Source organism: Centrocercus urophasianus, unplaced genomic scaffold (genome assembly GCF_019232065.1).
Source record: "Centrocercus urophasianus isolate 14NV4802_14NV808 unplaced genomic scaffold, USGS_Curo_1.0 seq_14, whole genome shotgun sequence".
Classification (NCBI taxonomy): domain Eukaryota; kingdom Metazoa; phylum Chordata; class Aves; order Galliformes; family Phasianidae; genus Centrocercus; species Centrocercus urophasianus.
Window position 1 is genome coordinate 31,688,421 of NW_024884586.1, and position 27,220 is coordinate 31,715,640.

Sequence of the window (27,220 nt, forward strand, 5' to 3'; positions counted from 1 at the left end):
GCGGCGGGCGAGCGTGGGGCCGGGCCCTTCGCGGTGGTCCGCCGCTCCTCCCCTTTCCAGAGCGGCGAGATCGGGTTAAAAGCAGCAAAAATACCCCGAATAGTTTCCCGATGCGGTTTCTTTCCGAGAGGAGGAGGGAGGGGCCGGGGACCAGTGGGGCATGCGGCCCCAGAGGCGGTGGTGGGCGCCGCGGGGCCCCGCGCTGGCGACCCGCGGAGGGGCCGGGGCAGCCGCCTCGCGAGCCTGCAGCCCGCAGAAGGGGTTCGGCGGGCGGGATGTCGGCCCTGAGCGCCCACCCGGCCCCGGTCACGGGTTGGGATCACACCCTCAGGTCCCCGTGGTCTCCTCTCCCGGGGCATGGCCCGCTGCTCACTCGCCCCGCCTGGCTTCCAGCCTGCCCGCAGCCTCCGGACCCTGTGTCCGCTGCTCTCCTTCCACACCCTGCGCTGCCCACTGCCGGGCCCTCCGAGAGCTCGGGTGTGCCCTAGGGATGCTGAAGGGCAGCCCAACGCCCTTGTGGCCAGCGTGGTGCCTGGAGAGATGCTTTTTCAGCAACATGGGTCCTAGTTGGGAGCATGGCTGGTGGGGGATCTGCTGCTGCTGGGCTCCCCTGCTCGAGCTGCAGCTGCCAGGTGTGGGAGCCCATAGGGTGGCTGGAAGCATTGCACTCGAGGGGTCATGTATTGGAGGCCACGCTGATCCGTAGCTCTGGTGGCTCTGGGATGCTTCTGCTCACTTGCTGCAGTGTCACATGGTGAATTACTGGCCAGTGCAGAGATAGGAATGGGAATTGTGAGCTGATGAGGGCAGCTCCTCCATGTCTGGGCCCGGGTGTAGGTGTCAGTAAGGATCTTGGCATACTGCGATGGATGTGTGAATGATATTGGCTGCTCACCCAAGGCTGGGAGCTTTGTCAGCACGAGGGCGACTGAGATGTCCTGTAGGAGGGGGTAGGGCAGCTGTCTCTTGCTATGGCAGCTATGGGTTGCCGTGTCTCCTTGCAGCAGCACGATGCCTGCAGACCCATGTCAGGCCAAGAGCCCAGCTAGCCGCCCTTCAGCACCCCAACTAAGATGGCTGTTGTTCTCTCTTACTAAGCAATGTGTGGGCTCCCCGCCGCAGCTACGTGTGCTGCTGAAGGTGGCTGGGAGCAGGGCTCAGGTGTTGATGGCTTTCTCAGGCTCCCAGGCTTCCTCTGTGCAGGCGGAGGACAAGACACAGCACTTCATAGGCCTGGTTAAGAAGCAGTCAGCAGCACAGTGCTGGAGGGCTCTCTGAGTCCTGCTCCGCACAGCCAGGTGAGTGAACCCACAAGTCCTGCTGTTCTGTGACCTGTTCCAATCCCTCCTGCGGCTGCAGCACCCTGCGGCTGCCTGTCGGAGAGGGGGTGGGAGATGCAGGGCTGCGTGCCCGTGGCTCCTGTGGTGAAGTGTGGAGACAGTGAGTGGTGCCCTTCTGCCTGGTGTGGATACTGAGCCTGTCAGTGACACAGAATCACCACAGTCTGGGGGCTGACGGTGTCACAGCGCCCAACCAGCCTGGCTTCAGGGGAGGAAAACCACGTCTTGCTTACCGAGCTCCTTGAACATGAAAGGACAGATAGTAGCTTCTATTAGAGCAATTGATACAGCTGGAAAAAACAGACAAGCTTTCGGGCACAGATGTGCTGCGTGTATGGCTTTTTCCAGCTGCATCAGTGGGTCTCATAAAAAGTTATTGCCTCTGCCTACAAACCTCATTTCACTTAATTCTCGGATCATCACAGCTACAGCACAACTGCTTGAAAACGCAGGCAAGGAGCAGAAAGAGGGTTCTCTGACACAACGTCTTTAGACCTCCGAAAGGCCTCCAGCCAGACCACAGCTCCCAGCGAAGCGGGGCAGGCAGAACGCTACTCTGGAGCGTAGAGAACGGGCGGGGAGCAGCCTTCGGCTGCCGCAGCTGAATTAGGGAGCGGTGGCTGCTTAAGCTAATGAGGATGGCTGGAGGCTGCGAGGGGTGTCAGAGAAAGCAGAAAAATGCAGCAAATAGGCCGGGACCTTGTTTAATGCGTACAGCTCGCACGGGGCCCATCCGCAGCAACGCTATCTGCAGGGCCGGGCAGGCAGAGGGCCGGGCTGGGGCGGGCCCCGCTGCCGGTTGCTAAGGACGCGGGGCGGGCCGAGTGCCGGAAGCGGCGGCGGCGGCGGCGGATGGAGGCTGAGCGGGAACGGGCAGAGGTGCCCCGCCGGGCGGGGGTGAGCGGGCCGGGGCGCTGCCGGCGGGGGGCGCCGCCCCCAGCGTGCCGTGCGGGTGGTGGTCGCGTTCCCCTCTGACCTTCCCGCGGCTATGGCCGCCTTCTGCGGGCCACCTGAAGCCGTGCGTGTCGGTGACTGCGTGCCCTTCGTTCCTCTGCCACAGGTGCCCAGGATGGGCCGGCGGGCTCGCCAGGACCTCTTCTCTGGTGAGAGCCTCAGCAGGAAGAACTCCTCTTCTGCGTCCACGGGAGAGGTGGGTGTAGCTCCAGGACATCCTCGCTGTGTCCCACACGGAAGCTTGTTGCTGTCTTCTGAGATTCGTTCCCTCATTACGTGCCTTACCCTTCGAAGTTTATCCTTAGAGTTGGGCCCGTGTGGCTGCCCTGCCCCTTCCCTCGTGCTGCTTTCCGCACCGCGTGCAGGGTTCACAGAGCTGTTAAATGGGGTTCTGGTTCCTCGTGGTGAGGTGAGGAGTGGTAACAAGCAGACTGGGACCTATTCCTCCAGTCGTGGCATATCTTGCCATACATACATGCAGGCTTATTGTTTTGTTACCAGTGTCTCACCACCCGTGATAGCAAGGCAGAGTACAGGTAAGCAGGTGCTTCTCGTTTGCATCTGGCTTCTGCAGGAGCCAGAGTACAATTTCTGGTGGTCAATATCAAGCTTGTATAGCAACTTGTATAGCAACAGTATTTTTCCATTCCTCTGCTCACAGGCTACAGAGGTCATGCTAGAAGCCAGCTTTGCAGCATATGAGGCTTTGTGATAATGCACAAATTCATTTCCCATTTGACTTTGGAGATAGACTTTTGTTCAGAGTCTGTTCTTGTCAGTACCTCTTCAAAGAGTACAAAGTAGCTGCCTGGAACCCTTCTCTCGCAGGAGGGTGAGGGACCATCCTATAATAACCCAGAAGAGCTGAACCTTTTGATCTGATATCTTAGTGCTGCAGAATCCTCAAATTCTACGTGGGAGTTCACTCTCTGATGTTTGCATGGCTTCTCCATAGCATTTCCTGCTGAAGTGAGCACCAGTCAAGAAAAGACATACAGTGTTCTCCCTGTCACCTTCAAGTGGACAAAAGGCTCCTAGGATTTCCAGCTTACTGACTGTGATATTTGTGTAAATGAGAATAGTACTTTGGTTTTTGCAGTGCCTGTGTTTCAATTTCCAGCATACCATGTCCTTGGTTTCTTTGAACTGCAAGGCCTATTTGCTCTGCTGAGCACTCTGGTACCAACTGAACTTCAAGTTTCTGAGCCCTGGGCCTTTTGTCTTAGGAGCGGCTGCTTCTCTGTGTCATGATGGAACTCTGAGTTGCTGTATCACACTCATCTGTCCCAAAGTATTTTCTGGGCATTTGTTTCCTTTGAGTCTCTGCTGTGTTGTTGAAAATATACCATTACAGCTTCTCTTAAAATTACACTGAATATCCTTTTTTTTTTTTTCTTTTTTCTTTTTTCTTTTTTTCCCCTTCTTTACCCCCCTGAAGAAAGTATGCTCCTTTTTCCCTTTGATCAGCATAACAGAGAATCATCTCTTCCCACCTACGTGTTCTTCTCCCTCTGGGTATGCTAGGAGGTCAAGAGGAATTCTGGGAGGGCATTTGTGGAAGGAAAGGCCCATACTAAGAACAGACCTAAACTCTATAGGGTTCATCTTCTTCGTAGCACTGCTTCCCTGCCACCTTAGGAAAAAAGTGAGTGCTCTGGTTTCTAGAGTTAAATCACTTTCCACTGGCAACTCTTTTTGGTGCTGCTGTGGATACTGGATAATGAAGAAGAATATTTACAGTAAGAGGAATAACTGATACTCGCCAAGATGTCTCTCATCCAGTTGAGGCTGGGCAGTCGTCACTGTCTATTTCATGTGACTAGCTGAAACTATTCTAAAAGCACCACATGCCTTGGGTGGGAAGGGACCTTAAAGCCCACCCAGTCCCAGCCCCTGCTGTGTGCAGGGCTGCCCCCCACCAGCTCAGGCTGCCCAAGGCCCCATTCAGCCTGGCCTTCAGCACCTCCAGATGGGGCACCACAGCTTCTGGGCAGCTGTGCCAGTGCCTCACTGCTCTCTGAGTTGAAAAAATTCTTTCTCATATCTAACCTAAGTGTCTCCTTTTCTAGTTTAAAACCATTTGCCATTGTCCTGTCACTATCAGACTGTATACAGTCTCCCTCCTACTTATTAAGTTCCCTTTTTGTACAGGAAGGCTGTAATGAGTTCTCTCTGGAGCCTCTCCCCAAAAAATCTCAGTTCATGCATACTAAAGAGCTGAATGTACCCTGTGAAGAAGCTCAGGAGATAAGATGTAATCCCCTGCTTTACCAGTGAGTCCTATGACTCTCCCAATTAGCAAGAGGCCTCAGCAGCAGGTGGTTTCGTCAGTGCTTTCTTCCGTCTGTCACTGAAGCACTAGAAAGGCATGACAGCAGATGCTACATGTTTGCAAAGCAAATGTAGCTTTTTATGCATTTATTTCGGTAATATAAAAAAACCAAAGTAACAGTGGGACTAATAGGTAAAGAAAGTCTTAGAAGCCAGCTGGTGGGGCACGCGGGTGTTGACATCGGTTTGCTTCTAGTTGAGAGTGGTCACTCTAATTGTTCTCTCACCACAATTGGCTTTGTGGACTGATTCCCTGCCTGGAAAAGGATGGAGGCAGCTGATAGGTTGCAACTTACTGTGGTTGTGCTTAGTATGGCTAATGTCACAGAGACTATAACGGGTGTGGAGAGATCATAAAGATTCCCATCCTTGGACATCCCTGGAGAGGAATAAGAAGTAGAATCTTCTGACTGAAGGCAGTGAGCTTTTCAGCAGTAAAGGGTGAGGCCTTCCACGCCTTAAACAGTTCAAATATGTTATTACTGGATCTTAACCACCAAGAAGAAAACTGTGTCAGTAGTCTCCCTTCAGACAGTTCTTTGTGTGCTGTTAACTGAAAGCCTTGGAGCTACAGGAGAAGAGACAAAATGCACTGTATCCTCAGCCTTTTCCTTTGTTCTGGAATTGGAAGCCTTTCATACATGGCCATGGTTGGTAAGAAAAAGAACATTTAATAGAACTGATCTCGTGTTTTCCTTCACCCTGGACTGGCAACCATGTTCTACTTTTCTGGAAGCTTGGCTCATCTCAAAAGCGTGGGGTCAGCTGTTAAAATGGGTGTCTCATTCAGCCCACTGGTCATCTTGAAACCTTTTCAAGGAGCATTACTAAAAGAAACTACAAAACAAAAACAGCAAAAAAACAACCTGCCATATTTTTTTTTACTAGGACTCACCATAGTGGGGGAGGTTCCATGTAATTATTTCAGCAGATTTTATTCCTGTTAGTGATTTTGAAGACAGGTTTATCCTAAGCCTTTGTTGTATTGACACTTCTGTGGGAAATTTTCTATTTGGGATAGTGATTCTGTCCTTGGTAGTACCTCAGGGTTTTAGGACTGTTTTAGGGGTCATCTTGATTTTCATTTATGTATTTTAATGTTTGTCCACCCAACCTCCACTCAGCTCAAATCTGTGATGAGAACACCTCATTTGTCCTCGCAGGTGTCCTCACTTCTTGTCTTTTCTTGATGCCAGTAAGCACTCTGGATGTGTTTTACAGTCAGAACAGCTTGCTTGAAGGAAGCAGAAAGTACCTGTCTGTCCATGTTTCAGCTTTTGGACTTACTACAAGGAAATCACTTTGTGGAGTGAACTCATTTAGCATAATTAAAAAGATCTTTGTTTTGAAGTCAATAAGCAAATCTTCTGAGTTGGAGTGTAGATCTTATCAGTTTACCACAGATCTTTTGTTGACCTGGACTCTGTCTTCAAAAAGAGACTTCAAACAATGGTACTGTCTGTCTTCTTTCAGAAATGTGTTGTGGAAAGCTGTTCCCTCGGACATAACTGCAGTCTCTTGTGCCTTGTAGCCTGCTATACATCCCCCAAGCTTTATAAAGCAACACAATATCTTAGTATTTTTGTCTGCCTGTTGTGTATATGCATTGTTTGCTCTTCTGCAATAAATTCCTGAACTGTAGTAGTCTCTCTGATTCCTCTGGCCACATCTGTTTGATAGCTCCCATTCCTGTGTGGAATTATCTGCATTGCCTTCAAATTCAGACTCCTTGAGGAGCTCCTTAAAGGTCATTAAGCTGACAGTCTGCCATCTAACATGCAGAGCACTCCTGCTTTTTCAGAAGTACAAGTACCAACAAACAACAGTGCAGCTGTATACTATTTCAGGAGGCAAGAAGGAACATGATTATTTGCTGTAACTGGTGCAATCAGCATCCTCCTGCAGCAATGGTTGTGCATGTTCCTGGTCTTCAGAGCTCCTTGGCAATTTAGCAGGCACTTCTTGAGCACCCAGGGGAATATGCTGTAAATGGGAATTCCTAGAGATAAATTTACTTGCTGCATGCCAGAACTCTGCATTTCAAACATTCATTTTCAGAAGAGTAATATATCCATTTTCCATTGGGAGGCCTTTCCCATCCCCTGGCTTGCTGTGTTACTTTTTACTCATCTTGATGGTGTTGGGTTTCTGGCAAAATGGGACAGACTTGAGCTGGGGGTGTTATCTGTGCAAAGGGAGGGTGGATGATGCAATGAGATCTGTTGAAGATCTTTGTTCTCGCGTTCTACCAGGACTTCTGGATGCTTGTCTAGAATAAAAGTCCTGGCTCTAGCATTGCTGCATCCAACTGCCTGAATGCTAGCTCAATGACATTCAGCAAAATAAAATATTCAGCCAGATTCAGAGCTCTTAAGGAGATTGGTTTGGAAAGCTGAGTGGAAAAGACTTCTGTTTAAATATATCAGCATTTTCTTCCTTTTCTGTGTCTCCGCAGCAGGAGTGGGCTATCTGTTGTTCCGTAAGAAATCAGTATGCAAAAAAAATTTTTGTATTATTCTGCTTATGCAGTCCATTTTCTCTTTATCCTACTGTGGAGAGGCTCCCTTGGGACTTTGTTCAAGACTTTCTTGAGTTTCTGCTCTTACAAACCCTATGTGATGTTGTCAGTGTCTTCCTTGCAGTGCTTTGTAGATCCTCTGCAGAGACTGCTTTTTTGTAGGCAGTGCACCAGCTTGAAGGATGAGGTTTACCAGCCTGGGCTGGGGGCCTCTCCTTACAGGTAGGACAAGGGTTACTTTCACATAATGGCAGAATTTGTCCAGAACTGTCATTTTCTTCTGCATGTTTTACCCAGGTCTGGGGAAAGGCTCTGTTCTTTCATTTCTGAAAGTGTGTTCTTTGTTCTTCCCTCACACGCACAACCATTGCTAGGTTATGGCAGGTACCTGTTATCTGTAAGCATGCCGATGTAGTTGTAGTCCTAGAGTGATAGTTAAAAAAAAGAATATTTCTATCTTCAAAAATCTTACATAGGCAAGTGTACAGACAAAACATTGAACTGCCTCCACTGTGTGCTGGGCAGATGTTCCCACTAGTGTGTTTTACAGAGAAGCTCTTTGCACTTCTGCCAGTCAGCTTACAGATGCCCTGGTAGTGGTTTCAGGCCACATTCTTTAGGCTAACGTGCTAGCTTCATTTAAATGGGACTCTGGTTGCTTAAACCAAGCAAATAGACAACTGCACATCAGTTGCTGAGGATGAAACCCGGATGGAAGAGTGCTCAAAAAAGTGGTTCTATAAATGCTTCTTTCCAGATGTCTTGTCCAGCAGGATTTCCTTCTGTGTGACTGTGAGTCCTGTGCCACCTGGGTTCTGTACATCTGGAGAAGCTTAGATCATGCTGGACCCCACAGACATCTTTTTGCTGTCAGATACAGGAATAAGGAGTCCCTGGTTAACAGATACACAGTTCCAATGGATCTTATTGGTTAGGTCAGTCTGGTTTCATTTACTCTGTTTTCAGATATGGACACTTCTGTACCCTGCTGCCCTATTAACTGCATGTAGGCTCCCTCTGTCTTAATAAGGCCATAAGACCAAATGGCAACACAGAAACTAAATGGATTCGGATATAAAAATATTTTAATTGGAGATGTATTTATAAATTACATGACTTCCCTTCTCCACCAGAGAGATAATGCAGTCCAGATAAAGGTCAGGTGGATTAAAATAGTGGTTTCAGCCCTAGTCCCTGTACTGCGTCTTAGGATACCTATAGTTTCCCTGAATTATTCTGTTATTTCTTGAATTGTGTAGAGATTACTGAGTTCTTCAGTTGCCTTCTCCATGCGTTTGATGCCTAACAATCGGTTGTTGCTGTGCTTTTTCTGGCAGCGTTAGTCAGAAAGATTCTCAGCTAGTTCACAAGTTTCATGGTAATGAACAGGCTGCTTTCTGTAGTTATTCATCTGCCTTATAACTAAGCTGTTCCCTTCTACAGTAGGGTTAACTAAAGTTCATATACTTATGCAATGCTGTTGTCAGCTAGGGCTATGTCAAGCTAACTGCTACAGCTACCACTACAAGTGGAGAATTTGACTTTGCTCAGAGTGTCTCCCAAAAAAGGGGTACAGTCAGCTATGGTAAATAACTCCTAGCATGGCAGCTCCAGCATCTTTTCTGGACTGGCACAGTTGCAGAGTCTGGCCATTCAGATCTTTCTAGTGTCCTACATGCCTGAGTACCATGGGCTTTCTTGCATTAGGTTAGTTCTATTCTTGATCTTATTGTAGTATTTGTTTGTTTTTGTTTTTTAGTATTCCTTTTAATGATATGATTGCTGTCCACTTTTCATGCCATTGCGGTCAAACAGGCATGCTTTGTGGTATCACAGTATGCGTAAATGACTGGATATGAAACCTTACAGTAATGGGATCAACTTTGCACTTTGTTCAAGTGATTAAGGTTGCATAGCATATGCTGCAGAACAGTTCATATCAATCTTCAAGCTATTTTGTGCAGAATTAATTAGCTTTTCCTTTTAACTTCTTTCTCTCCTTTCCCCTCCTTACCTTCTAGGATGAAGACCCTGAGGAAAAGGTTGACCATGTAAGGCTAGAAGCTTTCTAGGTAGATGCTGGCTTCTCTGAAGGGGACTAGTAAGGCTAACCTATTGATGTGCCTGGGGCCTACCATAGGAGGGGACCCTAGTGCTAGAGAGTAAGACAAAATCATTCCTGAGAGCAGTGCCTCTCCTGCATCTTCCGTTCCTGTTGTTGACAATTTTTTGTCTTATTATCTGGAAGCAACTCTTACCAGCTGCTGCTTCATGTACTCAGATCACAGACCTTTGTGTGGCCATTGAAAAGGCATTCTGTTTTTATTTAAAAATCAGGACAGAGAGTAGCAGACGGATTACAGAACCTGTCTGAGGCTACATGTGCTGTCCACTTTGTTTAGCTTACTCCCACAACATGAAAACTTGTTTTAAGAGATTATGAAGTCTCACTGGTGCCCCAGAGGAGAAGGCCAGCCAGCAGTAACAGGATTCTGTGCTTGTGTATTTCCTGTGAGTCTTTCCTGGCTCAAGTAGCTCTTTGTATATGTTAGATATTTAAAGCATCCTTTCCCATATGCTCATTCTTTCTGCTGAAAAACCAACTCTGTCATAGTGTAGTAGCTCCATTCAAGAAGTTTGGAGCCCAGAAAAGAAACTTGTATCACCCGTCTCATTAATTCTGGTCTCAGCAGCATTTTGTTATTGTAAGAATTGAGTACTCTTCAGTTTTCTCTGATGGTGCTAGAGATGATATTGTAGAAAAGATCCACTGAGTGTATTATATCCACTGGGAGCTGCTGGAGAGGGTCCAGAGTAGGGACACAAAGATGGTCAGAGGGCTCTCCTATGAAAACAGGCTGAGGGAGCTGGGCTTGTTCAACCTGGAGAAAAGAAGGCTGCAGGGTGACCTCATTGCAGCCTTTCAGTGCCTAAAGGGAACCTACAAACAGGAGGGGAATCAACTCTTTGAAAGGGTAGATAACAGCACAACAAGGGGAAATGGTTTTTAAGCTGAGGGAGGCAAGATTTAGGTTGGATGTCAGGGGGAAATTCTTTACTATGAGAGTGGTGAGGTGCTGGAACAGGCTGCCTGTCCCTAGAGGTGTTCAAGGTCAGATTGGATGGGGCCCTGGGCAGCCTGGTCTAGCATTAAATGGGGAGGTTGGTGGCCCTGCATGTGGCAGGGAGGTTGGAGATTCATGATCCTTGAGGTCCCTTCCAACCCAAGCCATTCTTTGATTCTATTAGTCAGCGACAGATGCTTCAGGACCCAGAGCACTTTTCCAAAAATCAGGCAAAAAGACTACCTGCAGATGGGTATTATTTTGGGAAGTACTTACCCAATAGCATTTTTTCATAATAATTGTCTTAAACTTTCTTATTTATTTATTTATTACCTCAGTGAACCCAGTCCTTACAGTTGTTTCACTGGAACTAATTCTACCTTTCATGCATTGCCCTAATTCATAGGTTCTGAAGAGCTGCTGTACTGAGTGGTGGCTGGTCACGTGCTGCAGGCACCTTCTTGCTCCTGGCTGCACAATTTCATTAAAGCAACTAAACTGATTTGACTTCCACATGAACAATTGTTATTGATTTGGGGGTGTTGTGCAGTGGTGTCCAGCAAGGAGGTGAAGTGATCCCCTCTCTGAAACTACTCCTATCTAGATAGCTCCTGCATACCTTATTAAGCAGCATGGTCATGCTTGAAAGTATTTTTTCATTTGTAAATGCCTGTGAAGGGCAACAAAATGGTTAACTGAGCATTGAGAAATCTGACTCATCAGTAGTCTGCTTGTAGGTTTTTAATACTTGTATGCTTAAAATGCCTACTGACTACTATTAACTGTATCATAGCCCCCTTCCAAACCAATTATTAGCAGAACTTTATATTGTGTGATCCAAAACTGCTCAGTTGCAGTATATCCCTTCCTTAGTCATTGCCTGGCCAAGCTGAAATACTTGGATTCTTGAATCATGTCCGAAGTTGGCCCCTTTGTCCCTCTGATGGCTCACATAACCCTTCTCTGAACTCCCTTTGGGCTGTGCTGAGTGTTACAGTCTGAACTCTTCCTGGATTTGGTCCCTTTCCTCATGCTGCTCTGAAGTTTGTGGCTGCCAGAATATCAGCAAACACCCAGTCGGTGCCTTTGATGTGAGCGTACCTGCTGAAGTCCTGCCCTCCGGCTGGCTGCCTGCTCAGAGACTTGTTTTGCATCCCCTGGCAAACCACTCATCTCACATCTGAATTTTTGCCAGTTGAGTCACTCGTTTGTCTGTGCCTTCCAAGGCTGCCTGGGACATGAAGCCAAAGGCCGCAAGGCTGATCAATGGTATAAGAAAAGGGTGTATCCCAATTTCTTAGTTAATTTGCAGAGGCAGAATAAGCAGGAGTATGAAAGTGGCTGGGAGCCAAGATTTTTGCTGGGTTCTCTTCCTGGCTTTGCCACAGGTTTACTTTAGGGCCTTAGAGAAGTCGCTTCTTGAATTTGCTTTAGCCCCTGTTTAAAGGAGGGATAGAACTTCACATAGGAAAATTGTGGGGATTCCCTAAACACAAATCCGCAGAGAAGATACCTTGCCCTCGTAGCAAAATCAATATTTTAGCCCATTGTAGGCCCCTGTGTAGTATGCAGATGATGTCAGATGGGGCTGGGAATTAAGGTGATAGAAAGAGGCTAGGAACTGCAATGTGTCTGAAACCCTGCTGTCCTGTGGAGTTCTGGCACCTCTCAGAGTTGTGGGAGAGCAAGCCCATCCACCATCCTGGTGCTTCGGAGTTGTCAGTCACAGAGTAGGACTTCTTTTCTTCAGGGACCACCAGGGATGGAGGTGTTAATGTTGATGCTGAAGCCACGTGTTTTACACACAAATTCGGAGTTCAAACCTGCCATCTCCTTTCCCAGCTGGAAGACACTGATTCTATTGCCCTCTTCTTCCTCCTTAAAGATGTTTCTCGCTATGAGCTTGTCTCGCTCCAATTTATAGGAGGGAGATGAGGTTCTTTAATATCTGTATACCCGGTGTGAGATTAAGAAACAACGGTTCATATGTTGTTGCATCCAGTTTATTACTAAACCTACAGGGAGATGGGGAAGGGAAGGAGGGCAATAGAAAAGATGGAAAAGAAGCAGGAGTTGCGTAAAGCGGGGATAGTCACCAGCAGGATCCAGCAGCGGTCCCGTTGCACAGTGTTTGAAGGTCCCAGGCAGAACGCAGCAGAAGACGGGGAGCAGCAGCGTGGCCGGCCTTGGGCAGCAGGCAGGTAGACGAGGAAGTCGAGGAGCCAATTCTTGAAGCAGCAACAGTGGTCAGGCAGCAGGCTCAGGAGAGTTCAACAGTATGCAGGAATCACCTCAATCTTCAGGAATCCCTCTATCTTCAGGAATTCCTCTCTCTCTGTTCTTCTTCATGAGGGATCTCTTGTCAGAAAACCCTCCGTTCTTCATGAGGAATCTGTTGTCAGAAACCTGTTCTTCATGAGGAACCTGTTGTCAGAAACCTGTTCTTCATGAGGAATCTGTTGTCAGAAACCTATCCTCATGGTTTTCAGTTCCTCTTTTTATCCTCCTTACTCTCCTGCCTACTGACAAGGAAGGGCCTTGAGCAAGAGTCATTGAGTACCCCCTGAGATGGCCATCATCCGGAGATAGGTCCACACAAAGGAGCACTTCACAGCTATTTAGCTGCAGCTCATCTCGCTCTCGTTGCCCCTGGCCTTGTCCATCTGCGTTCCCCCAGACAAAGGGTTTCATAATCCTTGCTCGGGACTTGTCTGGACTTGAACAAGTTCATCTGTGTCCCCAGCAAGCTTTGAGACACAGAAGTTAACAGAATAGTCTCTTACAGAGCTGTTCTGGGTCTGAGAAGGCTCTCAGTCCCTTCTCTTGAAGCTGCTCTGCTTTGCAGAAGGGAACTGGAAGCAATCTTGGGCTGCAGGAAAGGGCTTTCTAACGTTTGAGCAGAGGGGCATCTGTTCTAGGACTAATGAATCCAGCTGGGACCTTGTCCTATAGCTCTGTTATGGTAGACCTGCCGTAGGTAGTCTTGAAGTCCTTTGATGGGGGAGAACACCTGATTTTTGACCCCTCACTAGGTGGTTGGTGACTTGTATGTCTCCTAGTCACTCAAAATTTGATGACATGCTTTAAGGCAACAATTGCAAAGAAATGAAGATCTGACCTTTCCAGAGGGGCAGCCAAGTTCTTCTGTAGTTCTAGATCCCAGTGCTTTTGAAATGGTTTGAATGGGAAAAAATGGGCTGTTGCTTTTTAGGTTAAGAAGACATGTCAAGAACAAATGTTTTCAATAAATGCTTTTGGAGGAACAGCTATTGAAGTTTTAAGTGGCTGAAATGTGAAGCCGATTGCAGACCTGTGTTGCTGAGTGACCCTGTTTGGTGAGGTTATATCTTTGCAACCTAAAATACAGTGCAGATGACTCAGGGACGCCCTGATGAGGAGCAGCCTGCACCGGCGGTGCAGTGCTGAGCTGTGGCACAGCTTGGTTACCTGAAGTAACTAAAGCTAGACTGTTTACAGAGTGGAGCTGACTCACATGAATCCTACTTGCAGGTGTGTCTGCACCTGTGGTGTAGACATGGCCTTGGGCTCTGTATGATCAGGGCCTTTAATCAGAGTGGTATTTTCCTAACCCATTTCTTATCTGAGCACAGTGGTTGGCACCCAACTCCAAACTCATTCTGTTGTCTGATCCGGTCTCAATCTGCCTTGCAGGCGCTCCCCTAGTGGTCTTCCCCACATTTCTTGCCCATTGCTTAGAAATGTGGAACTGAGGATCCAAACACTGGATGCAGTCATCTATGTGCTTTCTGGGGGACTTTATTTATGCAATAACAATGACACGGTTTTAGGCAATGTCCAGCCTCTTTAGTCCAGAGAGTTCATGACTTAAGAAGATGCATATAGTTGTAATGCAGCCTCTTAAAACCCTTTTTTGGATCTATGACTTGTGTGACAGTAAGATCTAGAGAATGTTGGTGAATGGGACAAAAAGTTCACATCCCAAACACCCTGCGGTCTTACTGCATTGTTTTTCTCTCCAGCATCCTGCTCTTCCCTGTGACCTTCAACTTGTAGAAGAACTCTCACCAGAGTAAGGCTACTTTTTGTGTATAGTTTGTTGCCAGGGTTTTGCCTTCTTAGGCATTCAGCTGGGAGTGGGATGGACTGGCAGTAGCTCTTGAAGTGAGTGGCATTTCTGAGAATCTGGGAGGGTTCTCAAAGGCAGAATTTCCTGTAGCTAGGGCACATTTTTAATACCCTACTTATATGTGTGCTTGTTCTGGACTGGACTAAGTATGTCCATGTGTGTCCTAATCGCTGTCATCTGTTTGGGTTCTTGCATTATGCTTATAAACACACTCCACCACTATCCAAAGCAGTACTGACTTTTTTTTTACCTGCTTCCTTTTCTCAAGGATTGCGTATTTTTCTCCAGTGGCCTTCTGGTTACTTGTAGAGTTGCAGGGCTCCCAGCCCATTCCCGGGGACCGCACAGCTGGAAGTTGGCCAGGTTCTCCAGGAGGAATCTCAAAAATGCAGCTGAACTTCTGTTCCCTAATTAGGCCAACTTCCCCAGTGTGAGCCCCAGCACTGTGTGGCCCAAGCTCCCCAAGGCCTCCCGCTGCCTCTCTCCTGTGTACCCCAAGTGCCTGGCTGGCAAGGCAGCACTTTTCAATTTCCTGAGATTATTTGGAGTCTTTTGATGACATCTACTCAAATAGCATTTCTAGTCCCCAGCTTTTTTAGTGGTATCCTTCCTGCTTGGCCACCTTGATTTGGATTATGGGCAAAACCTGAAAATCTCATGGAAAATAATTTTATTATCAGCTTTTCTTTTTCCTTCCATGCATTTATTTCATGCTTCAAGTGCTCCCAGGCCCATCTGAAGGTAGCAGAAGAACTGTAGGAGGGGTGTAGGTGGCTGTGAATGTCTGTCAGTATATAGCACAAGGTAAAAGCAAGTGGGTTGAGAGACGTTTACATCTTGGAAGGCTGGAAGAGGCACAGCCTTATAACTGTGGTTGTGAGAGGTTTCTACTTGGTAATCCTTTGCTGGTAGAATCAGATTGTTTTGCACTGTTTTCATGCAGAGGAGAGCAGCAACTCTTGAGACAAGGTGTCACACACTGCAGTATGACAGCTTCCCTAGCAGGTGCACATGCTACTTAGCCAGAGCTGACTGTTGTTTTAGGGAAGAGGTTCTTGTCAGCTATTAACCAAGATGAGCTGTTCCTTTGCTTGCTGTGATAGATGTCAAAATATTTGAAGCCCCCCAAGAAATGTTTCCATCTCAAAAGCCTTTTCCGTAATAAAGGGATGTCAGTGACTATGAAAAACAACATAGTGGAAGAAAAGAGAATCCAGTGTTTTCTGTTAGGCAGAAGTTCTTGGAGGAGACGCGTTACTTCTGCAGTCTGTGGATGTGATAAAGGTGGCTAGCAGAGGTGGGCCACTTTTTGCAAAAATACAAGGCTTGCATACAATTGGGAACAGATCCCTTTTTGGTATCATATGTGCTTTGAGATGTGAATAGGTTGTGAATGTTATGTAGCTGCTTAGAAGTAGCAGGGCTGTTTGACTTACAGCTCCTTAACAAGCAACAGTCAGAACTAATTACTCAGGGCTGTTTGTGGAGATCAGCTTTCCCGCAGTCAGGGAGCCTCTGGCAACTTGCTGGAGGAACGGAAGCTCGGGTCTGGCCATACACCTTTCTTTCTGCTTCATGGCCATTATTGGATGAAAAGAAGGTGCTTATGTGCCAAATAAAAATATCGCCATGTTTGTATGTGAAGGAGAACACATCTCACACATTTTAAGGAGTTGGACTGCACAAGAGAAAGATTGTGTGTCCTCTATTGTGTACTGTCAATGTCACTTGAGTCCCTGCCTCCTGCATGGAGTGCTTGCTGTTTCAAAGGAGTTGTCATGTTGATAAAGATAAATTAATCCACATTTCCAGATCCTCCTGAGAATCTGAGGGACTCAAAATGCCCATAATCTGCCTATGTCATGGTGGGTCAGAAGCATCCTAACTAACATCTTAACTAACTGGATCCTCCAGTTAGTTGCTTCCATGAGGGAAGCAACACCCTGCTAGCACCATCCAAGCTGCAGACATGAGCCGACAAGTAGCCTGGAAATTTCTGCCTTAATGAGGAAGCTGGATTAGAATCTTACATCTATCTGATAAGAAAGATCCTGAAGAAGAAGGTAGAATTTCTTCTTTAATAAAAGATAGATGGGATTCAGGTAAGCTGAGCAAGGCCAGTAGTTTTCCAAATGGGAGATAAAATCCTGATTGTGATGGTAGTATGAAAGCATTGATAAGAGTACCTGGGAAACCCTGCCTTCGGGAAAATGGCACCAAAATGAATTTCTGAGAAAAAATCAGCAGGAGATACAGAACATGGCAACATGCCTGAAAAAAAGAGAGTCTGCAGAAACTAAGATAGGGGAAATCTGGAGATAAGGAATTGACAACTCAAGCAGAAAAAGCAAGCCGTGGTGAACAAGTGATTAGTTAATGGTGTGAAACCGACTGAGCAGCAGCAGTTGAGAGAGAACTCTTTTGTCAGGAGCTGGTGGATTCTCTGTGTTCTGAACACTAAATCACTTTGGGTACATAGTTTTGTATGTAATGTATGTACGTATGTATGTAATGTTTGTATGTTATGTAATGAAACTCTTGCCTTTGATATGGCAGGTAGTACTGACAGGTTCTGATCATTTTAAAGCCCACAGTCATTTTCATCAGGAAGACGTGTTCAGGAGCACATTTGCTCCATGACAGAAGAACAGCGTCTTTCATTTCTGCTCTGCTTCCTCTGGCATTGGCGTTCTTCTCACTTTCTGTGTCAAGCTTGCTTGCAGTTGCAACTTTTCTAACTGTGACCATATTACGGCAATGCATAACATTGCATTCTCAATTGTAAATTACATTTTAGAAGTGGGAAAGGTAAGTTTATTTACTTGACAGAAGTGCTTGTGGCATGTGACCTTATTATGGCACTTTCCAGGCAACTAACAAAGAAAAACTATTTATTCTCAGCTGACAGGCAACGTTGCCTTTCCTGTTGCTAGTGTTCCTGTGGGCAGCTCAAAAAAAATTACCTGATTTATTGCAAGAGGAATAAAAGGGCTGTAGGTGTATGTGAAGTGTTTGTCAGCATCTGCCAGATATTCAGGGCTGCCTGATGCGTATGATCAATGGGAATACATTATAAAATTGGAAAGACATGGGAACCAACCCCCTAAACACAGTGGAGTCGCATCCTGTGCAAGGGCTGGGGCAGCCATTCTCACCACACTTCTATCTGAAGTGCCCGACTTTGCTCATTCTCTTGGAGCTGAAGAAGGGTTTTGGTGATGCAGGACTTAAATTGCCAGTGCACTGATGTGTCTTGGAAATGCTGTGTTTTCCCTCAGCCTTATGCCCAGGTTCTTTGGTTACATTTGTGTTCAGGAGCAAGGCCTGCTGGCTACTAGGGGAATGGTACAGGGAAAGGAGGGAGAAGGGCTGTTTGCGTGGGAAGGATCAGTGTGGGAGGGAGTGTGTTTCTGAGGTAGGGGTGTGTGTAATGGGAATAGGGATGTTTTTTTTGTGGGCACGCACGCCCATATCTGGTGTGTTTTTCCCCATTTTCCTGGGCTTTGGGTGTGTCCAGATCAACTGAATTCAAAATGCTCCTTTTTTGGCACTGTAGCCTCTTCTCTGGTTTGGCATCTTAAGAATCTGGGGAAATCATTTCAAGATCAGAAAACTCCATTCACTTGGGCCCCTGAAGGCTTCACATTCTGTGACATGGTCATTCCAGTCGACTGAGCTCTGTCCCCTGCGGATGAGCCCATATAAGGAGGCTGTTTCCTGCGTTTCACGCTCCCTGCCTGTCCCTCTGCCCTCCTGTGCTCCCTTTGCTGAAGAAAGCTGGTATTTTGGGACTGCAGCTCCTGCCTCATTCTTGCTCCCTGTTTATTTTTGGAGAATGACTATTTTTGCTCCTATCAGGGAGCTATGCAGGGTCGTGCCCCCTCCCTGCAGCAGGCAGTGGCTGCCCCTGGCAGGCTCTCTGCATTTCCCACACTCACAAACAATGCTTCTGTTTCAAGAAATAAACACAGCAGACCCCTACCATCAGAGGTTAGTTCATCCCCTTCTTCATCTGTGACAAGAGACAATTTGGCTTTGGCTCAGGTTTGACCCCACCTCACAAGCAAGCTTCCCTTGTCAGGTCAGAGATCCTCAGGAGTCACCCAGCCCATTTGCTTTCTTAATAAAAGCTTTGGGAGCTGTATGTCTTCTTTCCCTCATCCCAGATTAGACTTCTTTGCATTTACAGTGTTTTCCCCATTTTTGGACATTTTACCCCATTATCCTTTTTTTTCGGATCATTCCTTCCTGAGTCTGTTGCAGCTGGGCACCATCAACTGAAACAGACTGCCCAGGAGGTGGTGGAGTCACCATCTCTGGAAGTGTTCAAGAACCATGTAGATGGGGCACTGAGAGACATGGTTAGAGGGCACAGTGGTGATGGTTGGGCTGGATGATCTTAGCAGTCTTTTCCAACCTTTAATGATTATATGATTCTGTGATAATCAGGAGCTATATGTAAGTATTTATCCACTGGGTTCACCTTACTTCTGCTTTTGGTATTGCATGTTATGTAGAACACTGAAGCTACTGCTGCATGAGGTGCTTCAGGCAGGGGACTGGGCCCCAAACTGCAGAAGGCATTGGGCAGCTCTCACATGGTGGGCCTGGTATTTGGAAATTCCTGTTGTGAGCCCCAAGTCAAATTCTTGTTTTCTCTTGCCACGTGGCTGAGTGCCACACAAGACAAAATAGCAGGGAGTGTCTATAAGCTCTGAGTGAACTTTCCCTTTATCGTCCCAGAGGTGGTGATGGCAGGATTCATCTTGCCTAACGTTATAGGTCTTCGCTGTAGTTATCATCTGACTTCCTATTCTAGTCAGTGGAGAAAAGCAGATCTTTCTAGGGAACGATTTGTCATCTAAAATACAATGTCCAAAATGTGTGCTGACTGACTTGTGTCCCAGCAAACGTGTAAAACATAATGCTCCCAACTGAACTGTGAGCAGCAGTAGTGAAGGTATTCCCAGTGAAGCATGCTCTGGAGTGCAGCGTATCCTCTGCTTTGTCTCTTGAGCAAGTCAAAGGCACGCAGACCTGCAGCTTGTCAAGATACTGACTAAAGCAGTGTATGTCCTGCTTACATAGACATGTATAAAACTATCTTAAATATCTCTTACTTTATGAATAAGCAGTACTTTAAGCATTATCTCTCCATCTGTTTGGTAAATTGTTGCCTGTGTATGTGTGAAGCTGGTGAAAGAATTGGCTTGACAGGAGCTGGCTGTAAAATTTCTTTTTTTTTTTTTAATTAAAGGAACCACCACCTAAACCCCCACGCCGACATGGAGGCTGGGCAGTCGATCCTGTGCTGGCACCTACCAAGTGAGTACTCACTTCTTTCTTTATTAATAGGGGCTTCAGCATGGATTAACTGAATGTCACTGGTTGGGCTTTGGAATTGCAGGCACTGGAAATGTTTTTTCTGGATTTTGCAGTTAATGTCTCCAATATCCTTGTTAACTCCTTGAAACCATTTGAGGTATTGCTCTTGCTTGGTCCCACTAGCAAATGCTCTGTGCAGATTGACCTGTCTGGGCTATGAAGTGCATTTACTTTGCTGTCTGCAGAAGGCAGTATGTTCCTCACCTGGTATAGTCCATGTGGGATTCCTGGAAGGAGCCAATAAGGGTGTTAAATACCTGGGGATGGGATTTGATTGTCCACGTCCTTTCCAGGAGAGTGACACATGTCAGTGACCCACTGACAAGCGTGAAATGAACCGTTTAGCATTTAGTGATTGTCCTTGATGGTAAAGATGAAATCTGTTGATGCTTATGTGTGTATAGGTTTGTGGTATAATGGAGATGGATGGAGATGGTCCGAGAGAAGAGATGGAAGAAAAAATTATTCAAATTGTAGAATGTATGTTGAAAAGTCTGATTCTTATGAAGGACACATTAAGAGAAATACCCAGATACACTAATAGGATGGGTATCAGAACTAAGGGACAGTTCAGACCAGAAGGAGGTCTCAATCTATTTGTTATTTATCAAGCTGTAAAGTTACCTTGCTGTTACACTTGTTATTCACAGGACTGAAAGGCTCTGCCTTCGGGTGGTGTGAGATTGCTTGTGTATATTAAGGCCTTTAGTAAGAGTGTATTTGTCTGGACATGTGCTTTGGAGACACTGATCTCTGGAAAAAGTTATATATTTTCTTTCTTGGAACCTTGAGAATGGGACAGCACATCTAGAGACCTGTTACACAGTCAGTATTTCCTTGGAGCTGAGAAAGATGGTCTACATTCTAGAAAACAGTACTTTTTTGGGAAAATTATGGCTTGCTCTTTGTCTCCAAAGAATGTATCAGCCCTTTGTAGAACCAAGATGAAGCTTATGGAAATGTGATAGCAAAGAACAAGGGTGAATTGCATTGCTTAGGAAAAATAAATCATGTAATTGGTGGCTATGTGAGGGACTGGATAAGAGCTAATTCAGTTATTCAGAACTGAGCCTAATGTGCCCTGAAGGACAGTGCTCAGGTTCCTAATATGATGGCACTGTGCTATGTGCTGCTGTAGGATGTTCTCTGTGGTTTAACTTGTACCTTATCAGATAGATTTAGAGCAGTAGTTATCATCAGTGCTTCTCCAGCATCCCAATTGCATGGATAATGAATATACCAGGTGCTTGGAGTAAACACTCCTACGAGGTTGGAAGCAGAGCAGGAGCTAGAGGGCTGCAGACTTTTCTACCCATAGCACCCTGCCCACTGGGACATAAGATGAAGACGTTCCCCTTTCTCATTCATGAGTACAGTATTGTGTCATACTTGACAGTATTCTCTTCCTTTGTAGTAAGAGCTTTTATGGAATAAATTTTATGAAGAGAAGGTTTGCTCTGATGTTCTTTAGTTGTAGGAAGGATGAGGCTTTTGTACAGCTCTTCTCCTGTCATTTCTTCGCTTCAGCTGCAGATTCCTGATAGGCTGATCTCTTTTCCTTTCCCTCAGAGAAGCCTGAGATGCTGGCCTGTAAGGCTGTCCTTGTGACATATCCCAGAGTTGAACCTTCATGTGAAAAGTCTGAGTCATCGATGGGCTGATGTCATACCAATGTTGCTGTAGCTTTTTTGTTTCTGTTTTCTCAGGCTTTATCTCCCCATAGCTTTTCTACCAATTTGTCTCAGTCTGGAAGACCATCAAGTCCTTGCTCCAATTTCACTGGGATAGATATCGATACACTAGAATAACGTGCTTCTATTAACATATCTGATGCAGCCATAAAGGGCTCTTATGCCAGTGTAACTCAGCCTACACTTGCAAGTATATTGCTTTAAGTAATTTTGTTTAAGTAATTTTGAACTGACAGCAATACATTCTGTGATATTTTGCTTATGAAGTGAGGGTGAGCAGCATGACCGCAATAGGATTTTCTGTGTTGTGCAAATATATTTTGGGTCAGATGGGATACTGCAGCCACTTGGGAAAGTCTTGTGCATCATTCTCTTCCTTATTTGAGGTATAAGCTTTTAGTTCTGTTTCTGACAGATTCAGCAGTAAAACTGCAAACTTACTGCTTTCCCTGCAGGGCTGTTTTAACTCTTTTTTGCTGTATTTCTAGATCCAAGTTTTATCAGTTTGAAATGATTATTTGAAATTGTTCTCTGTGTTTCCACTGAATAACTGTTAGAGTAGAATTTAATTTGTGGCTGTTTTTCTGTTTTTCTATCTTTGCTGCTCCCTCCTCAGCCCTTACCTATCCAGCTCTTCTCATACCAAGGTGAACTTTCAAATATTTTCACCATCTTGCTGTTTCCTTCCAGTAGACTTGTGCTGTCTCAGACTATTGCAAGTTAGGAAGAGAAGGAGAGTCCAGTCTATAATTAGTTTTAAAATTAATTTGCACAGATTGTGTGCAAGGAAGAGAAAGTAATTTTGTCACGAGTTCCCATGGCGTTTACAAGTGTCAGATATTAAAGTCCCAAGAATGATCATAATGCTGTCCTTTTTTCTTGTTCTTAAAAAAACAATAATAATAATGCTAAAAGTCAAGCATGGAGCGATTACTTTGGACTCCCAGCACCTCTGTAAAACAGTTGTCATTACTAGGAGTCCCAATTTGTTGATATGGCTAATAGTGAAGACTATAGATAAGTTTCTGAGCAAACCCTCAGACTTGCCCTCTGCCGTCAGCAAATAAATGGTGCAAAGCAATGACACAGAAATCTTTTTTTGCTTACTGATGGGGTTCTCTGCAGCTGAATGTACTGTGCATTGTACAGAGAGAAAAGAGCAGTTCTCCATGAGAAGAGGCAGTCCCATTGCTGCCCCAGCAATATTCTAGTGCCAGTGTTACAGGAAAGGGGACCAGCCAAGAACCAAGGCAGCTGCTTGGAGCCTAGCACCCTGCTGACATTACATAAATGGCAGTAATTACAGATGGTTTTATGCTAGAGAAGCAACGCTCCAACCACTGGATGGAGCTCAAGTGCCATTCTGAAAACTGTACTGATGTCCTTAATAACATCAGTGTTGACATTCGTGTCAAGCAAAGCAAAGGTTTTATTGTCAGGTTATCTCATGCTTTGGAAGGAAGAAAAAGAAACACAGCATTCCTGCAAATGGGAGAAGGAAAAAAAAAGTCATTTTTGCATACTGGTGGGGACTTGACAAAGGAGAGATGTTTCAAAGACCCATTTAATTCCAGGTTCTGCTGATCTCATCTATCTGACTTTCCTTATATCCTACTTTCCTTATAGAATTTCCTTCGTTTTTCTTCCTGTAAGTATGTTTTTCATTTGTTTTTTTGATCCCATGTGTCTCCTTTCTTACACATGGATCCTGGCATTTTAGCAACAGGTGCTCCAGCCACAACTGAAATTTCTTTTTTTCTGACTGCTCAGTCATACAGAATTGGAATAATTAGGGCTTATTTAGGTGAATGACCAGAATGTTTTGGAACAGACGTGTCTAGCAGTGCCTTTCACAGGAAGATAAATATCAAGGCCCAAGAAAGAAGTGGATGCAGTTGGGATGACCTTTAGAGTGGAACGGTATTGATAACTCAACCTCTGTGTAGAAATCATTTAGGGCTCTGGAGGTTGGGCAATGGTGAGATTGCACCCTGGAGCTGGAGAAAAGTTATTTAAGAGATTAAGGTTTTTTATGATTTAAGGTCTCTAGAGCTATCTAAAGTTAAAAACCTCCTGTTTGAAGAAGATGGGCTTAAACTATCCTGTGTTGCATCTGTATGAGATGACCCTCAAGAGTGTTTTATAGAACCTCTGGCCATCCCTGTCTTGCAAGTGGGAGTAGTAAAGCGTTCACAAGTTTCTCTATCTGACATGGCAGGGAAAAGCTTGTGTCATTGTGTCTGCCCTCTACTCCCAGCCCTGCAATGCTCAGATAAATCCTGGGCTGTGCTTCCGTATGACACTGCCATGTTAGGAGCAGAGCCAAGCTCCTGGTGGTGGGGAAAACAGCAGGCTCCCTCTGCATCTTGCCTCCCTCTGTGGATGTCTTCAGTGATGTGAAGAGTACAGGTACAAAGGATCGAGGCTACCAAGTGAGGAGGCACAACTGAGAAGGAGAAGATAGAAAAGGAAGTCTGATTAAGTTTTGTCTTGAAGTGTCTGTTTTTGGGTTTGTCCCTGCATTGATCTGCAAGGGAATGAGGCAAGTAATAGCCCCTTGGGGACCTTCAGGACTTTCCTCTCAATGTCAGCCGTCATTTTCAATCACCCTCTCCCTCCCAGCCATTAATTTTGGCCCAGGATCATGGGGACTTGTCCATCTATCACTCCTAATTGACACTAAATGATCTGTCAGTTTATTGATGAACGGCAGGAGTGGAATTGTCACAATATATTTTACTTTCTAACAACTCCTCCTGACAATTTTACCTTGTCCATCTCACTCTCCTCACATAAATCTCCATTGGCCTCTCATTCCTTCTCTTGGGCTGTTCTGGTGCCAGCCGCCTCCACGCCATCGGCACGCATCAAGGACATCAAGATGGCGGTAAGCTGCAGTGTGCAGGCCTGGGGTGGGCTTTTTCTTCTCTTTCTCTCTCACTCTTTTTTTTTTTTTGTTTTAATAAGCTGGATGTTCCAGGAATGCTAACAGGCTCTTGTCCTCTTGTCCCTCCATGTCATTGCTGGGGTGAGCTCTCCTTGGTGTTTCTGTTTAGACTCAGTAAAGATAACTGGCAGAAAATTGAAACTCCCTTAAAGACAAAAGAGTCATCTGAGAGTCCCTCAGTACCATTGCTGTGATGGGGGATTTTTTCCTTTTAATCCTGTACCGTGTGACTAGCAAGGGTTTCCAGCAAAGGGAAAATGCTAGACTTATGCCCATACCTGCATCTTTGCAGTGCCCAGAGGAGCCTGGAAAAAGAGTTGGCTTTTGTCTTTTTTTTTTTTTTTTTTTTTAAGCTATTTTTCTGCTTATTTTTTTCTTTATTAGTGAAGTTTTCTTTGTCTTTTTCTTGAAAGACACTGGACAGTTGAAGAAGTAGAAGGGCTGTAGAGTCTAGCTCCCTTAGGAAGTGGAAAATGGAGCCTGCACAACAAAAGCATGACATTTTGGTAGCAGTCCATGTAAGCTGCTGAGATGGCAAAGTGTGAAGTCTCTCATTTTTTTGATTGAAAGCAAAGCATTTTCCTTCCTTAGTTCTCTGCATCTCCAAGGAATTTACTGGCACATCCAGGGAAGACCATACTTGCTGTCCCAAATAGTTTAAGCTTAAAAAAGCAAAGCACTCTTGAAGACTACATGCAACTTGGAACTCTTTTGAATCAGTCAAAGCCAAGGCTAAAAACTTGTCTGGCCTACTTAGGTCACCTCTAAATTGACTGTAAAGTCTGACTTGATGCAGTTTACCTGTGGAAAGAGAACTAAGGTGACCTTGATCTACTTGTTTGCCCCTGGTTCCCCCTGTCCTTCCCTAACCAGCCTATTGTTCCCAAGTTCTTTAGAAATCATTTTTTTAGAAGACGTGACAGCACAAGGTGGCACTTATACCTGGTTTATCTGAGTTTTTGTGTGTTTTTTTTTTTTTTTTTTTATATTTTTATTTTTTTAATATAATGTTTTCAACGACAAGTAAATAGACTTTGGCCAGGTTCTTCAGAATTTGGAGTTTGCTTTCTGTTGTGGAATTTGGGGGGGGAAAAAAAAAACCACAAAAACCCAGCTTCTTTGTCTTTGCTTTCTAGTTCTGTTTCCTTTAGCAGTTGGATTCTCTGTAATCATGAGGATCAGAAATGTATGTTTCCCTTTAAATGGGAACTGAAATGCTCCTGTAACCCCATTTGATGTGAGAGTTGGCTCCGGTGCTCACTGCTCACTGGAGACTGAGGATGTGATCTCTTGGACAGGAGCCCCTGTTCTCAGGGAACAAAGATGCGTGGTGGATACCTCTAGAAACTGCAGTGCTGTTTTCCCACACAGCAGGAATTTGTGTTGAGTGTTGTTGTTTTTTCTGTTGCTCAGTGGGAGCTCAGAGCAGCTCTGCTGTTCAGCTCTTTACCAGCAAGTGGATTGGGGCACCCTGAGAACATCTGTTATGGGGACGATGCAGTGTGTAGGCTGAGGTTCAGCAACCCTGTGAACTGCATCTGCCTGCTTCTTCTCTTGTGCCAGTTCCTAAAGCCTGCTTGCCAGAGCTTTCTTCCTTTCTTATTTCTGTTAAGTAAGCCTGTATACTAGGACATGAGGAGAAAAACAGCATGAGGAGAAAAAATCTGCTACAGATTGGCTAGTGCCTCTTACACCCATGTCAGCTAGAGCTGTTTAGCCACAGTGTCTGTCAAATCATAGGATCACAGAAATGCTTGGGCTAGAGGGACATTAAAGCCCAGTCCCAAACCTCTGCATACACCCCCATGTGCAGGGCTGTCCCCCACCAGCTCAGGCTGCCCAGGGCCTGGCCTCCAGCACCTCCAGGGATGGGGCATCCGCAGCTTCTGGGCAGCTGTGCCAGGGCCTCACCACACTCTTGAGTGGAAAAAATTCTTCCTTGTATCTAACCTAAATGTCTCCTCTTTTTGTTTAAGGCCATTCACCCTTGTCTTAGCACTGTCAGACAGTGTGAAAAATCAGTTGCCATCGTGCTTGTAAGCTCCCTTGAAGTACTGTAGGGCTGCAGTGAGGTCTGTCCAGGGCCTCTTCTCCTGGCGGAACAAATGCAGCTCCCTCAATCTTTCTTCACAGGAGAGGTGCTCCAGCCCAGGTCTTGTCCCGCAGGGAGTGCTTGCTCATGGCCGTGCCCCTCTTCCACCCATGCAGCACTTAGCATGTGATTCAGGCACCCCAGGGAGATGTGAGGCACCAGAGTGTCATCTGTAGGACCATTACAGGTTCCACAGTTGTGTGTCTGCCAAATCCCATTGAGGAAATACCAACACACACCCATGTGCCCCTGGGCTTGGGAGCGGAGGGCCGTGAGACAGTGTCCTATGACAGAAATAAAAGCTCACTGCAATCCTGGCTCTGGTGAGGGTGCTGTTTTGATGGCAATGTTCAGCTTGATTTTAGGAGTCTTTTCCAGGCTGCCACAGTCCTGGGAGAGGTGGGTAGAAAGCTGAACAACTGCTCAGCAGCCCAAGGAAGGTGAAACGGGATAGCTGTCAGGACGTGTTGTGTAATGCCTTCCAGCACCACTGCGGTTCTGCACTGTGAAGCTTTGGTGGGTGTTCTCCACCTGCTGTGCCCCAGCGAGCAAGCAGTGACCGAGCCCCACACGTGGGGAGCTGGGAGAGCTCGCACTGGTGCGTCAGTGTGGATGTGCGCTGAGTTGTGCCTCGGGCTGGTGAACAAGCTGCTGCTCGTGGCTCACCGCCCACTCGCCGTGGTGATGGGCACGGACAAAACACTTGAGCAGGAGTGTACGGTGTTTGTTTGGTTTTAATCGTAAAGAGAAGTGGTTCAGACATGCCAAGAATGCCAGATGAGATTCTCC

General features: G+C 46.0%; 1 protein-coding gene across 3 annotated transcripts in view; it reads left to right on the forward strand.

Moving 5' to 3' along the window:
* The first annotated feature begins 2,192 nt into the window (after nucleotides 1-2,192).
* IFT43 (intraflagellar transport 43) overlaps nucleotides 2,193-27,220 on the forward strand; it is an 82,180-nt gene continuing 57,152 nt past the window's right edge. For all 3 annotated transcript variants that reach the window (XM_042814745.1, XM_042814746.1, XM_042814747.1), the window contains exons 1-3: nucleotides 2,193-2,237; nucleotides 2,401-2,490; nucleotides 19,574-19,641. In XM_042814745.1, the coding sequence (XP_042670679.1) occupies nucleotides 2,193-2,237; nucleotides 2,401-2,490; nucleotides 19,574-19,641 (203 nt within the window). The remainder of the gene's footprint in view (nucleotides 2,238-2,400; nucleotides 2,491-19,573; nucleotides 19,642-27,220) is intronic.